A 14,751-nucleotide genomic window follows, 5' to 3' on the forward strand; every position below is an offset into this window, starting at 1 on the left:
GACCACGTCAGATGGATACTTTCTTTTGAATTTAAGCTGTGAGCTAATGAAGAGTCAGCATAGTGCAGTCAGTCTTCCTCTGCAGCTCACTAATATTTGATTGTTTGGTATTTGCTGCAGTTACAAACTGTGCAACACAGCACTATGTCATCACATTGGTCCACAGAAACAAATACTTGGCTCATTCTCTTTCTCCTCATAATGAGGAGTGAAAGCACATTTGGGGGGGGGGGCTGTGTTATGCAAGTAAGAAAGCAAGCAAGATGTCACCATGGCTCTGATAAAGGCTATCGGTGAATGCAGCCAGGCAAGTGCAGCCAGCTCTTCGGAAGCTTCCTGTCTTCGTCTTACTTCTGACAATCTTCCTCCTCCTCCTCTCGCCATCTCTCACATGGGGACCAATGCAGGCCAGCAGGGTGTGTCTGTGTCGTCACTCCTGCCATCGGCCGCTGGCCCCAGTTTGTGTTATCTCCTGTGAAACATGTTCCAGTTCCACCCAGATAATGTCTTGCACTCACGCAGCCCTGCCCACAAACGGTGACATCACGCCCCATGGAAAGAGCCATGTCTCAGTGCTTTCTCTTTACCCTGTGGACAGACAGGTAATGCAGCACTGTTGGGTGGATCCTTGCCCTCTCATGAGGGCTAGCAACAGTCGCAGCTCTGTAAACACCTTCCTCAAGCTAGTCAGGAAGTGTCTGTTCTGCTCTACACGGAGTCACAGATAGAGGTCCTGACTGGAGGTGAATGTGTAACGACAAGTAGCAGCTCGACACAGACTCAACCCTCATGCTCGTCTTTCAATGGGGTAAATAAATAGCAGAGCAATGTAGTGTGTGTGGGGATTGCACGACATAGGCTCATGGACTACACATCAGAGTGAAAGCTGGATCAAACATGGAGTTCCTGAAGAGCTTGGTTCCCAATGCCATCTCAGGAGAAGGAGTTGTCGAACATGGGGCCTTGCCCAGGGAGTCTGGGCCCCGACTCCTTCGTATAAAAAGACTGAGCCTGCTTGCCATGGGACACGCCACTGAGGAATATCCTGTATATCCAGTGGTAAAGGTAGATCCAGTGATGGGTTCCTCCAGACGCAGTAACCAAACACGTCTCAAAGGTACAAACGACTCAGTGTGGTGGTGATGCATTAGCAGCCGAAAAATAAAGCACTGTATCACATCAGTACAATTCCTCACTTCCTGCTCATAGCTTTAATACCATAGAGCCAGAATCCCTGCCATTCTCTACGTGTCTAACTGCAGTCGTTGCATATCCTCAGACGGGTCTTCTAGGGTAATGGTTTAATTAGTGATTCTTCAACTTGCTGGATGCTCACATGCTTAGCTTAAAGTGCAACTGCCAGAAACTTTTGGAGAAACACCATTAACACTGATACTTTAACAGGCTTGCAGATTAACAGAAACACTTCCCACAGATCACGCTATTTTGTTTTTATTTAAGGTTTCCTCACATAATGAAAAAATAAAAAAATTGTAATGAGTCAGAGTTATGGTGGTTGCTTATGATGTAGTTTTTCTTGTTCCTTACAAGTACTTTGTTGTTTCAAAAATGAACTTAGTATTAAAATACAAAACAGGACAATTAATTTAATTTAAGTTCTCATCCTGAAGGAAATTGACAAGCTCATATTTTATACATTGCTGTTTTGCATTTTACATTCACTCTTTTTATTAATACTTTGTAAATGCAAAATACTGCATTACGCTGCTTTTGCTATTTACAGTTATTTGGCTTTAATGACAGTGCAGCATTTATACCAGTTTACATTTAGTAGGTTTATGATGTGGTTTTATAAGTTTTGAAGAATTTTGAATTAGATAATGATAATCATGAGCACATTAATTAAGTTGTTGTCTTTACCTCTGACTTTGTTAGTGATTCAGGTTTTTCAAGTCCAGGTGACTTACCTTAGATTAAGGTGTAACACTGCCCTCTCTTTTTATATTCTCCCTTTAATTAAGTATTTCTTACACTTCCTTAGGGAGGGCTGGTGATGGTCACAATTATGCAATAAAATAAATGCATTTATTTAATTGCAATAATAAAACATGTATTGCTGTCTTAAAAATATTGCACTTCTTGTAGTGTTGACCTTTGACAGCATGTGTGTGTTCTGTTTAGGCCTGGGCAATTCAAGATATATTGAGTTTTCTATTTTGACGATATAGAAAATGACATTATTGCCTATATTGATATATATTTTATTTATAGCTTATTTTGTATTAAAATACTTGTTTTAGGAGTCACTGCTTTTGCTATTTCTTAGAACTTTATAAAAAGCACAGTTGGATGAATTGCTGAATGCGTCCTAACCCAGACCTTCCCCTAAACAAGCCACACTACAGAACTCACTCACGTGTGCTGTCCCTTACAGGAGAAAAAGCCAAAAGTGACACATATTGTGCAGATGTGTGGCATTATTGAGTTAAAGAATATTGATTTATATTGTATATCACCATTTTGAGAAAAAAAAAAATCAGTTTTATTTGTCTTCAAAGCAGTTTTTAACTGAATGTGTAGCTAAAAGCTGCATCATTATTTTGTTTATCTCCCAATTGTGCTGCACCTCCATATACAAATATATGTCTTAGCTTTCCTTCAGGCCTGTTGTTTTGAGCTAATTATTTTGCTAGCTAATTTTGCAAGATGTGCTCCAGCAGTAAAACAGGATTAATGAAGCCTCTTTGCATCAGCACTGAATAACTTGTGACTTTCTTATGCAGTCCTACCTGTCAGAGCATGCTTGCCGTGTGTTTGCTCATGGCTAAAGCATGACTCAGCTCTCACTTCTGCTGCACTCACTGTACCTGTTAGCCCAAACCAATAGGGTTAGTTGCTTAGCTAGACTAACATGTTATAATGCGGGTTGCTTGCAGTGAAGTTGGAGCTTTTTTTGAGCCGTGAGGTATTTCTAAAGTTTTGTTTTTCAAATTCATTCTTTGCTTTTATTTTCTATTAATATTGACTGTATGGGGTGCACTGTTCTCAAAACTTTCCTCCTTTTTTTTCCAATCAGGAAACCTCCGTCATATTAAAAAGGTCTCCTTTTTGCAGAAAGCTGGTGAGTTGTGTGCAAGCAGTGGTCTGACTTCTACTGGAGCGGAGGTAAAATGAAGCTGTTTGAATGGGATCAGTGCCACTCCCTTGTTGCAGAGCTGGCATTGCTAATAACTACCGTCATTTAGTGGCAACTGTTTTTGTTTTTTCTTCATCTCTTGTTTGTCTTCCTGTACAAACTATCTTACCTCGCGCCCAACATGCACCCACATTGTTGGAACTGGTTTGATTGGGACAGATTTGTGAAATTAGGTGCAGCAGGATGTCTGTCTTTAGTTAAGTTATTGTTACATGTGACTGAACATGCATGTGTGTGGGTGTCTTAATACTGTAGGGTGTTGGGTGGCCATACACCTGGCATTATGCCGATGAGTCTGTTTTTAGTTTATAAAGATGAATCTGCCTTTCATATGCAAGGCAAGGCAAATTTATTTCTATTGCGCATTTCATATACAAGGCAACTCAATGTGCTTTACGTGATCAAAAAGTGCAACAGAAAACATTCAACAGCTTAAAATCATTAGGAACACTTAAAATCATAAACACATTACATCAACAACATGACCAAAAATCTCCCTCTCAGTCATACTGAAGCTTTATGCTGAATGCTCATTTGTCTTGTTTTTGAGATAATCCTTATTTTTTTATTTCATCTTTGTATATAATAAAAAGTAAAATTAACCTAAATAAAAAATCAACCAATAAACATGGCGGACATGGTGGATTTTTGACAGTTTACTCTTAATACCCAGCTCATGACAAACCTCAACCACTGATGCATTGTTGAATTGAATAATTAAATAAGCAGGAGACAGACAGAGAAGACACAAGATGCTCATTCCAAGACTTTTTAAATAGTTTATTTGGCGATCTGTTGGTCGGTTTAAGTGAGATTTAGTAGCACAGGTTACATGCTTCAGCTAATGCCAGTAAGCTCGAATAAAGAATATTACATGAGGTTATTTTTAATGTAATATAACTTGGCAGTAAATTATGAACCAATATACTCAAAAATCAACTACTGTTTTGTATGTGAAAAGTAATGAATACTCTCACAAAAAGATTATATTTACACCAATATTTTCAGCAAAGGAGATTCTTATTATCCTTCAAAAATATTGTTAGCTGAGTGTAACTGAGCTGTATGAAATAACACACTAACAACGTATAATATTTGGAGACTGTCTTTGTATTTTTATCTTTAAATGTGACTCCCAACTTATTTGACTCGTATTATTTTATGGGTTTGCTGTTATTTTTTAGTATTTTTCTTGAAATTTGTTGAGTCCTAAAATCTTTTATGCTGGCTAGACAGTCTTTTATTTCCTTTAGTAGATATTCACCAACTTATGAGAAACAAAAGCCCTAATGGTGGAGCCCAGTGCAGACTGTGCACTTAGTGGGAATATGACGTCACAGCATCGGGAGACAAATGCCATGACTCATTGTTAGTGATCTTTCTCCAGCTCTGCTGGTCAATTGTTTCTACTGTTAAAAACTTGAAGAGCATTCTTTCAGACCTGTGATGAGTAATGAGTTGACCTTTTTCTCTCTGCGTTAAAGTTTTCTTTGTATTTAAGTTCTCTCTTCTGCTTCGTCATTCCATTGGGACTCTTCTTTGATTAGCCTGGAAAATTATTTTTTAAAAAAAGCACTAAAGTGAGTCAAATGGCTTTTGCGCACGTTTCTGTAATGTGTGTAAGGATGGACAGACGTACCTTTTGCTCCAGACTGGAGGGAGTAGGTGAGGCTCAGAGTTATGCTGCATAATCAAACTGCTGTGATGGAACCAAATGACGTGTCCTCTGCAGCCCAGGCATCACTGAGGAGGTCAGGGATTGAATTACAGCTCATATCGATTATTGTTCTCACTACTGCCCTTCAGAGAGACCAGGACAGGAAATGCATCCTCCACCCATGGGCTCCTGGGAGGAACTGCTCGACTATACTGTCTGCTGCCATGGTGAGGCCAGCACTCATTCACACCCACTTTGTGAATGGAATAGTGCAACCTGCTTCAGATGGCTATTTAGTAGAGAATATTTAATCTACCAGCTCCTTTTTCCAGGAAGTGGTTTATAATGCTGTTTGTTTTGGAGTCCGTGGCTTACGTCAGCTTTTAGCTTCGATGCTTCCAGAAAGATGAGACTGTCGTTTCTGCATTCCTTACACAGTGAATTGCATAAAGCGATGCTTGCAGAGCATCTGGCATGCTGCAGGTGCACTGCTTTGCAGATAGTTACTATTTTTGTTTGAACACCTCCTTACACTTTTATTGTGTAGCATTGCCCAGCACACTAACTAGAATCTTGCTAATGAAATGTGGTTCTTTGTAAATTTCACATGAAAATGTATGGACCTGATTTAGATTTGGGTTGATGGAGGTTAAAGAACTTGTTAACCAAATTCTTAAGCCAAGCAACTAATGTTGGCTGTCTTAAGAATTTGGCAAACTATGACATTATCATGAAGTGAAGTGGCCAATCATGATGATGACGATGGTTACAAATACTAACACAGAAACTGTTGCTCTTATGTAGGGCTGTACAGTCAATTGAATTTTAATCATGATTACAATTTTGGTTGCCATGATTAAATCATCTGCAATATTTGCATTTAAAATACTGTCTTATGCACGCTCTAATAGTGTATTATTCAGTTAGCCTTTGGTACATTTTAAATTCTTGGGTTAGTTAAAAAAATGATAATTCAATTTTAAAGTTCAAAAGTAGTGCATTAAAAACACAGATTTTTTTCCTAATATGATAAATAATTGTGATTAAAATATTGATCAAAATAATCGTGATTATCATTTTGGCCGCAATCGTGCAGCCTTACTCTTATGTCTATTGTTCTGTTCTCCAGTAAGTCATTGCCGTTTCTTTTTTTTCCCTGAAAATTCAGTTTATTTGTTTTATAATCACAAAAGACAATTAGATTACCTGAAAACAACACATTTACACAGAGTACAACAGTACTTAACAATTCAGCTGTGCAATAATGGGAAGTACCAAAACGTCACTATTGTAAAACACTACACAGACATATACATATAGCTTCCTCCCTCCCTCGATGGGCAAAACTGAGGAATGGAGATTTGTGTTAAATGACTGCCAATTACGTGGAAGTTAATCTGATTTGATGAAGGCTATTCAGTTGGGATGTAACGATTCACTCAACTCTCGATACAATTCGATTCACGATACTGGGTTCACGATACGATTCTCTCACGATTTATTTTACAAAATGGGACTGTAGACAAATGACTGAAAAATATTGTACTATTTTCCTTTTATTTTTCATTGTCAAAAGAATCCCTTGATAAACTATTCAAAACAATGCAATTTAACTAAAAATAAATCCTGAATGAAATAAATAAAGGAATAATACAAATGAAGAAGAAGCCTATTCATTTAAATTCTGGTTCTATAGTAAACAATGCAAAACAGCATTATAGTTCCTTGTCTTTTTAAAAGTGCAACTGAAAATGTATTTTGTGCCTTAACAATTGGACTGTAGTTGTACTATATTTACATCAGATATTTGTTTGGACCAGCAGATGGCGCTGGTAACCAAGTGGTCGGTTGGTATGCAGCTATTCTAGCAGTGAAGAAGAGATGCTATGCGCTAGCAGAGAGAGTTAATAGAAAAACGTGACTTTTACAGATATTCACGTAATATTACAGATATTATTTTGGTGTAAAGGGGTAAGGAATCATTTATGAACATGTTTAAGAGTAATAGGCGATTCCGCCCGCCGCTTACGCTTCTGGACAAGAGAAGGATAGATAGATAGATAGCGCCCTCTGCTGTTTAAAAAAATTACTGCGATTTTCAGAGTATCGATATGAACCGTGATACCTATGAATCGATTTTTAACTGCCTTACGATTAATCGTTACATCCCTACTATTTAGGGATTTCAGGTCTTATGAAAAAGTCCCAAGCTACCCCTGATGGCATAGGTTGTTTTTTTTCCAGTGGGGCACATGAATTCACCTCATTTATTTATTGAATAACATTGAGGGTATCCTCATGATTCCATTTGGAAGCAATACGTTTTTGTGCAGCTTCTACAGCTAGGCTTAAAATCACAATCCTTGCTGAAAGGGGATGGGCTCGCAGCAATACTTTCTGAACAGTATTTTCCACTGTTTGCCACCACTTTCTAAGCTTGGAGCAGGACCATATCATATTAAAAGTGTAACACTGTCCGTTCTACATCGAGGGCAAAGAGGAGATTAGCCAGTTTCATTCTTTCCGGTGTGAAATAATGTGGTGTATCACTTTATAGTTGCATAATTTGTATCTAGTATTAATATAGATCTTCTGTGATTGCTCGTTAATCAGTGAATTCAATTTTAGTTCAATTTTGTTTATATAATTCCAAATACAACAACATTATCTTATGGAATATATTATATAAATATGATAGACATATTGAAGTCAACACAAAGCGAAACAATAATTAGTCTGGTAAATAAAACCTCCATAGTCATTGGGTTGGTCGGATTTTACTGAAGGGATGACCTTTTGTATCTGAATGTAGCCTCAAATCATCTCCATAATGCTGTTCATCGGGTTTCCTTCTAATGTTAGTACAGCCTTAAATGACTTTTTTTCTAATTAAGAAAAGTCACCACCTCAAAAAAAAAAATGTTAAAGATGGTTTTGTAGTAATTTTAACAGCTACTTTATTGGTTCTGTTCTCACACTTAGACCTACAGTGGCTCCTCCAGAAATAACCTGAATAAAGTATTTTGTTATATTGCTCTCTATTCTGACTTTCCACTATCTTAACATCTTGAAGAATTGCTAAGGACAAATGTATTTAACTTTTCTTACTGAGAAGTGTCTGGGTCAAAACATAGATAAAACTTTAGTATTTAGTAGAAAAATGTTTCATGACCATGATTCATTGAAATGGTAACTTAAGAAGTCAAGTTTCTCAACCTTCTGGAGTTGTATTGTGGCTTCACTACATACTTGATTGTAAATTACTTTGGGCAATAAATTGAAGGTAATTCAATTAATGAGACTAGCTTTTGTTCTGGTCCTTGCCCTAGGGTTAGGATGAAATCCATGTAAATAACTTCAGCTTGCAACTTTAATGTTTCCTAATTCATTATGAACTTTTGAAATATGAAGTACAAGTAGTCAAAATATTTTTGTAATATGATATCTGTCTCAATGCATTTTCATCAAATTCCTGTTTGATGTAGCCACTTCAAAATCTTTTTTCTAGAATTTAGATTGTACAAATAGCTGAATAGGAAATGTATCACTACCTGTTTGCATTGACGCTATAAATGATCTGCTGGTACATAACACAAGGCAGAGTTTCTTAGCAGGATCCTGCATCAGGGTCACGCCAGCCAGGGCTTGACAAAGCTTCTGTTTGTGTTGTGTTTGTTTGCAAAGAGCTCTGTCTCGTTTTGCATAACTTGTACCGGAGGACATGTGACAGAGGGCGAGGCAGGGAGAGAGAAATGAAGACTAAACTAAAAAAAAAAAGAAAAAAAAAAACAACACAAAGAGCATTTGTCGTCTTTTCACGCTGACGTCTTTCAGAGTAATTTAGTAGTCCTTCACTCCTGTGTTGGAGCAAATTAAATCTACACAAGATAAAAAGGTATTTCCTTGTTAAAGAAATGTAATGTGATTGATGTTTTAAATGTTTGCAAAGAGGCTTTTTGACTTAGTTTTACTGGCAGATTTTGTAGTTTATTGATGTAATGTGTGAGCCTGATTTTGATCTTTGTTTGGAACATGTGGTTTTGTCAGGTGAGCTATTTTAGAATTCAGCATATTACGTCATACTCTCTGACTGCAGTAAGAGTTTTGAGTTTGACTTAAAGACTTGAATAGATTTGGTTTTAGTGCCAGCACCCAGGTGTTTAATTTGCTCCTTTCCAGGATTTTCTTCATCCTTCCAATGTTTTTATTACCTCCCACTGCATTCAGCAGTGACGCATTAGTATTGCCGTGGCTCTTCCAGGAAATGTTGCTTTGATAGGCCAGCTGAGAGGCAGCACAGTAGCAACTCCAATATGCGTATGCACCGCTGAACCATTGCCAGGGAACACTCGCAGCATTTTGATGACATCACCCACCCCCACACAGATTCTTCTCCCTACGTTTGCCATTAAATCTCTCTATCACTATTGCTTGCTCTTTTAATTCTTTCTTTTTCTCTCTTTTTGCTCTTGCTCTCTCTCGCTCACTCACTCACACTCTTCCTTTCTCGCTCTGGGAGAAAAGCGCAGACATCAGAAGAACAAGAGTCAGCTCAGAAAAGGAGGAGCTGCGCGGGAATGAATAGAGAGAGAGGGAGAGAGAGAGAGAGAGCTTTTGGGCAGCAGTGAGGCAGAGGGTGGCTGGCGGTAGTGTTAGCTGGTTAGGACAGGCACACACAAACGAGCCAAAGACGTACTGCTGTAGATTTGTTTGGGGATTCGTATCGTTTTCTGCTGCACATTTTTCCCATGCGACAAAAGTTCTCGGAGTTCTCCCTAATGCCTTTTTTGTTTTTCTGAATTTTTCCTTGTTGAAATGGACTTGAGGAACTTGGTGGATTGCCAATTAGACACAAGGTGCTGTGGTGGGACACGTCTGTAGCTATTCTGGCTACAATTTTTTTCTACTACTGACTGAGGTGGATTGAAACTGGGAGCTCTTTATGGGTGTCTTTCTAAAACTGCTTAAGTTGCTCAGGATGCTGTTTTAACCAGGATTTTTTAGAGGGTAACATTCAGCCTCCGTCAAGGTTCAAGAGCTACAAATTAGATATGTAAAGATATTTTATTTCTTTCGTTACGTTTCTTAAGAGGTGAACATTTTGACCGAGTCAAACTCTTGGATGTTCTGACATGAAAGGGAGAGAAGCCTTGTGAACTTCTGCGGTGCTTAACTTTTGAGAGGCGCCATGCTGAGTCTGCAGGATTCAGTTTTCTTTGAGATCAACATCAAATCTCTTCTGAAATCTTGGAGCAGCAGCTGTGAGTACCTTTCCGTGTCTGCACACATGTTTACATACCACACCTGCTGCCGCCAGACCGTATCTGGAATACACAGCCTGCACACCCCTGTGATATGTTCTAAATATGTGTGGCGTGATGAAGGATGATTCCATACGTTTAATCCAAGAATTCATGTCTCATGTTTGTTTATTTGCATACAGTTTGTTTGCTTTTGCATGCAGGTGGCTGCCAATAAGCTCACCACATGCTCCTGGTCATACTGTTGTCTTCAGGTTCTTTTACAGAATATCATCTATTAATGACAGTCAACCCTCACTTTCTAGAACTCTTTCAAATCTGAGTTAATTGTTTTTCCCAGCAGCCCACGGCATACTCCTTTAAAACGTTTATTCTTCTTTCCTACGGGGCAGCTAATGTTCCTCTGTTATTGATCTGCCTTCTGGTTTTCTCCTATTATTAGCTTCCCATGGTACGTCAGGCATCACACAGGCGCTGTGTCTTTAGTCTCATTGTAATGTACAATGAGACTACATCATTGTGTGCAGTTTTGTTCCTCTTTCTTTCACTACATTTTTTGATATTTGCATGGGTTTACACACAGTATGTAGCCCATTTGACTGCACAGGAGTTGTTCTCTGTAGCTCTGCTGTGACTGCAGTAGCTCCATCACAGAACCTCTAACCCAGCATTTCTGTTGTTTAAAGTGGAATGGTCTAAACTTTCCCTGGTATTGCCAGTTGTTCCTAGCTCACCCAACACGTGCTGTTCTACAAAAGTTGAATTAAATTAAAGTGAATTAAATTGAGCTATATTAGGAAGAACTGCTTGGCAAGTAGAAGGGTTCAATGCAAAATCACACTGAGCTCATTTAAGGCTTAAGCCAGACAGTGCTTAAAACACTTTTCGGTGTTATTGAACAGATAATTTCATGGATCAGCATTAAAACAAGACAAGGTCAAGAAGATCATTGTGAACCTGTACCAGGCACTAATTTCTCCTAAAAGGTAGTTAATATCAATCCTTGAATGATTGTAATACAAGAATAATGTTAAGGTTAAGTTGTTTCTATCTTTAGCCATACAAGATGTAAATATACTAGTTTCAAAGTCACTCTCCATATCCAACCGGAATATGTCGTTAAAGCAAAGCTGGCTTTTTCGTAGCAGTTTCATGTTGGCTAAATCACTTTTGCATGCTTCTGTTTGAGGGCTCCAAGGGTTTGATTTATACCACCAGCACCTCATTAGCTTTAATAAAGTAATTAGGTTTAATGTTGTGTGCGTGACACCAATCTTTTTTTGTTGTTGCTATTTTGGGTTTGGTTTTGTTTAGATTTGTTCAACTGTTGTTGATACAGAGAATGTTAAACCTTTTTTTTTTTTTTTTTTTTTTTTTTTAACAAAGAATGTTGCTACTTTTTTTTTTGTACACGTGTATAAAAAAATGTTTCACCCTAAATTTAATAAATTGAACTTTTCTTTTGTTATCTTTTCATTTTGTAATGTCTATTCGAGATAAACCGGTAATTCCATCCGTATTCTTTAGAACCTCTTTTATTCCGAAGCAGTAATAATAATGGATGAACCAGTAATAACTCATCAGACACTGAGCATGTTGGGACAAAAACGGAGTTGGCATGGCTAGACAACGTAAACCTATGCACTGATTCTTGTTAATGGTAAAAACAAGAGCGGGCACTTACTCAGCCCTGCCTTCCAAAGTAGGTATTTGTGTGTCGGTGCTGCTGTTGTTCCTATTGGTCCTGCCAGGGGGAAGTGAGCAGGCATTTGGCAAAGCTTCATTTGAACTGCAACAAGGTGGAGTCCCTGTTGTAATAGTTGTGTAATGCAAGTGTGTGAGTAATGCAAGGGCTGCCTTCTTCAGGACAGCTATTGAGTGCTAGTCATTTCTAGCCTAAAACGGTGGTTCTCAAGCTTTTTTGGCTTAAGTACCCCTTTTCTCATATTTCTGAATCCAAGTACCCTTTGTCTGACTTTGTCCGCTCAAAATTCTATGAAAAAACAACTATAAAGCATAATGATCAAATGAATGACTGATAACTAGTGCTGAACGATTAATTGCATTTGTAATATTATCGCGATATAAAACGTGATTTTCTCATCGCAAAGGCTGCAATTTAAAAACAAATATATATAATTTTTAAAATTGTATTTTTTTTTTTTATTATTCTGTCTTGTACTATCCCGTTCAGTTCAGAGAGTGTTTAAGAAGTACAGTCCACATGTTTACATGTTTCATGAAATGTGAAGTTGGTTAGATATGTTGAAGAGGTAAAGTCACAGATTTGTTTGCTTTATTGTTGTAATCTGTGCTTTAGAATTTATATTTGACATTTATTTAAAGTTTAAATAAATCTGAAATTGCTTATGAAATAGATTGATTTATTGCTTGTGTTCATTGAAAAATACATGACAAGAGGCCCTTGAAAAAATAATTGCATATTAAATCGCAATATTGAGGAAAAAAATTGCAATTAGGTTATGTTCCATAATCATTCAGCCCTAATGATAACACACTGAAAGAATCTCATTGTGAATAAGTAGAATGAAATGGCATTTAGTGCCTCCAGACTTTATATATTTCTATAGTTTTTAATCATTTCTGGTCATCTCCCACCTGGTGTGGGACCAAGACTGACTCTTGTATTTTCATTTCATGTTTTAATCAAGATCATTTTTATCAATACCATTATTTTGATAATCATATTAACTGAAAATAAACATCATAATCCCACATATTTTTTTTTTTATGTTTTCATTTATTAATTTCTCACTTTCTCTCTCTTAAGTACCCCCTGTAGTGCCATCGCGTACCCCCATTTGAGAAAGCATAGAGCATAATGTATGATAGCATTTCTGTATGAACTATTGTAAAAGGTTAGTTTGATCCTACTGATGATGATGTGTTATTGCAGAGAGAAAGGTAATTATTACAACCACCTTTTAGGCTGTTAGGTAAAAGGTTCTCATGGACACAGAAGAACATTACAATCAGGTAAAGAAATATCTGCAGGATACAATGAATCGCAGATATAAAGTCAGCAGGATCCAGGTGCCATCAAGCTGTCTTACAAAGAAGAAAACAAATATCAGTGAGTAACAATTGATGAAGTAAAAAGCATAGTATTGTCAGTCACTAAGACATACCGTACCTAAAGTATCTTAAAAATCTGAAGTGTTCATTTGCAAAGTTTCCCTAGAGCTTTGCATGCAGGTTTGAATATTATTTGGATTGCCAAGCATCTTGGTGCTTACACTAAAAAAACACATTTATTTTGCCCAAAAATCTTAATCCTGAATCCTCGTATTTTATTGACTGGAGAAAAAAATTGTTTTGTTTATTTTACCTTAAGTTTTATTTTTTACAAATGTTTTCTTGTCTTTTCTTTTTAAATGATGAGTACAGTAGTTGTAAACAGAATTATTGTATAAAATGTTTTCTAGCCCATATTTCGTGGGAGTTGGTTTTGAAATGGATCAGTAGCTTGGCATGCCACAAATGACTGGCATGCCTCAGAGAAAAAGACAGAGATGGAGTGTTTGGGAATATCAACACTTGGCCCAGGAAATATGCAGGGCTTTGTTTTTGTTGACAATGTACAGTCTGGAGATATTCATTTGTGTGAACCAGTCAAAAACACATTTGGCTCTGGGTGGGATGGATGCGATGCATTGAGAGACTGGGACACGCCACTGATTGGCCACTAAGAGCTGGCTATGTGACATCATTGGGGGTGTTGGTGAAGCTCAGTAAACAAAGAGGGCTCGGCATGAAAGGCTCTCTGTGCTGTTGGGCTCCATGACCACAACACAACTGACACTACTTGGCTGGCTCTTTTGGCCAAATCCTCACTTGAATCAACTCTAGCAAATGTGTCCCATGTATTTGAGCTGTAATTGTAAGGTTATGTTGTTTAAAATTTGTAAAGTTATGGTTATGTACAGTTTAAAATGAACAATTCTTGTGTGCTCTGCATCCTCAATCCCGCCTTGTTTAACCATGTCTAACAGCTATTTGTCAGTTTCAGTAGCACTGCTGACACATTGCACAGCAAGTTACTGCCACCTTTTGATCTATGTAATTGTGTGACATCATTTATGGGACTATGCATCACCTATGTGCACACACACAAAGGCCGACAGGACACAATAACTCATGGAAAACATCAACAGTACAGATGGAGGCATAAAACTGCCAAGTAAAGCTTTTCAGTACTAGACATTTTATTCATTAATTTTTTTTGTGAGTCAACCTACTCTGAGGGATGGGTAAACAGATTGGGGGAAAATAAATACCATTTTATAGTGCATGAGTAGACTGGAAAATAGCAATTTAAACTTTATTAGTTTTGTGCTTTTTTTTTTTTAATGAAGCGCCCCATATTATCTCCTGCCACAAAGTGTGGTAGGGGGATATAGGTTTAAGCTCCGTTCGTCTGAGTTAAAGTGGATGGCTTTTCCCAGAAACTGTTTACGATAGAATAACCAAATTTGGTGTGTGGCTTCAGGGTATCAATACCTTGATAGAGTTCGAAAATGAGAAGCGTGCAATTTTTTTTTCCAGATTTATTGCCCTTGTTTTTTTTTTTTTACTCCATTCGAGGTATCTTCAAAGGGGACAGCTTTTCTTAGAAATCGTTTAAGATAGGATAACCAAATTTAGTGTGTGACTTC

General features: G+C 37.6%; 1 protein-coding gene across 18 annotated transcripts in view; it reads left to right on the forward strand.

The window, feature by feature from the left end:
- Positions 1-14,751, forward strand: part of fryl (furry homolog, like) — a 107,727-nt gene that overhangs the window by 32,112 nt on the left and 60,864 nt on the right. For 2 of the 18 annotated variants that reach the window (XM_028444171.1, XM_028444172.1), the window contains exon 1: positions 4,986-5,041. The exons of 1 other annotated variant lie outside the window; for it this stretch is intronic. In XM_028444171.1, coding sequence (XP_028299972.1) covers positions 4,996-5,041 — 46 coding nt within the window. In that variant the 5' untranslated portion in view covers positions 4,986-4,995. Of the gene's footprint in view, positions 1-572; positions 1,118-2,909; positions 2,927-3,037; positions 3,127-4,963; positions 5,042-9,239; positions 10,076-14,751 lie in introns of those variants that run through there. 15 more of the 18 variants (XM_028444182.1, XM_028444177.1, XM_028444188.1 and 12 more) reach the window with 15 other exon arrangements.

The sequence above is a fragment of the Gouania willdenowi genome, chromosome 4 (assembly GCF_900634775.1).
Source record: "Gouania willdenowi chromosome 4, fGouWil2.1, whole genome shotgun sequence".
Lineage (NCBI taxonomy): Eukaryota > Metazoa > Chordata > Actinopteri > Blenniiformes > Gobiesocidae > Gouania > Gouania willdenowi.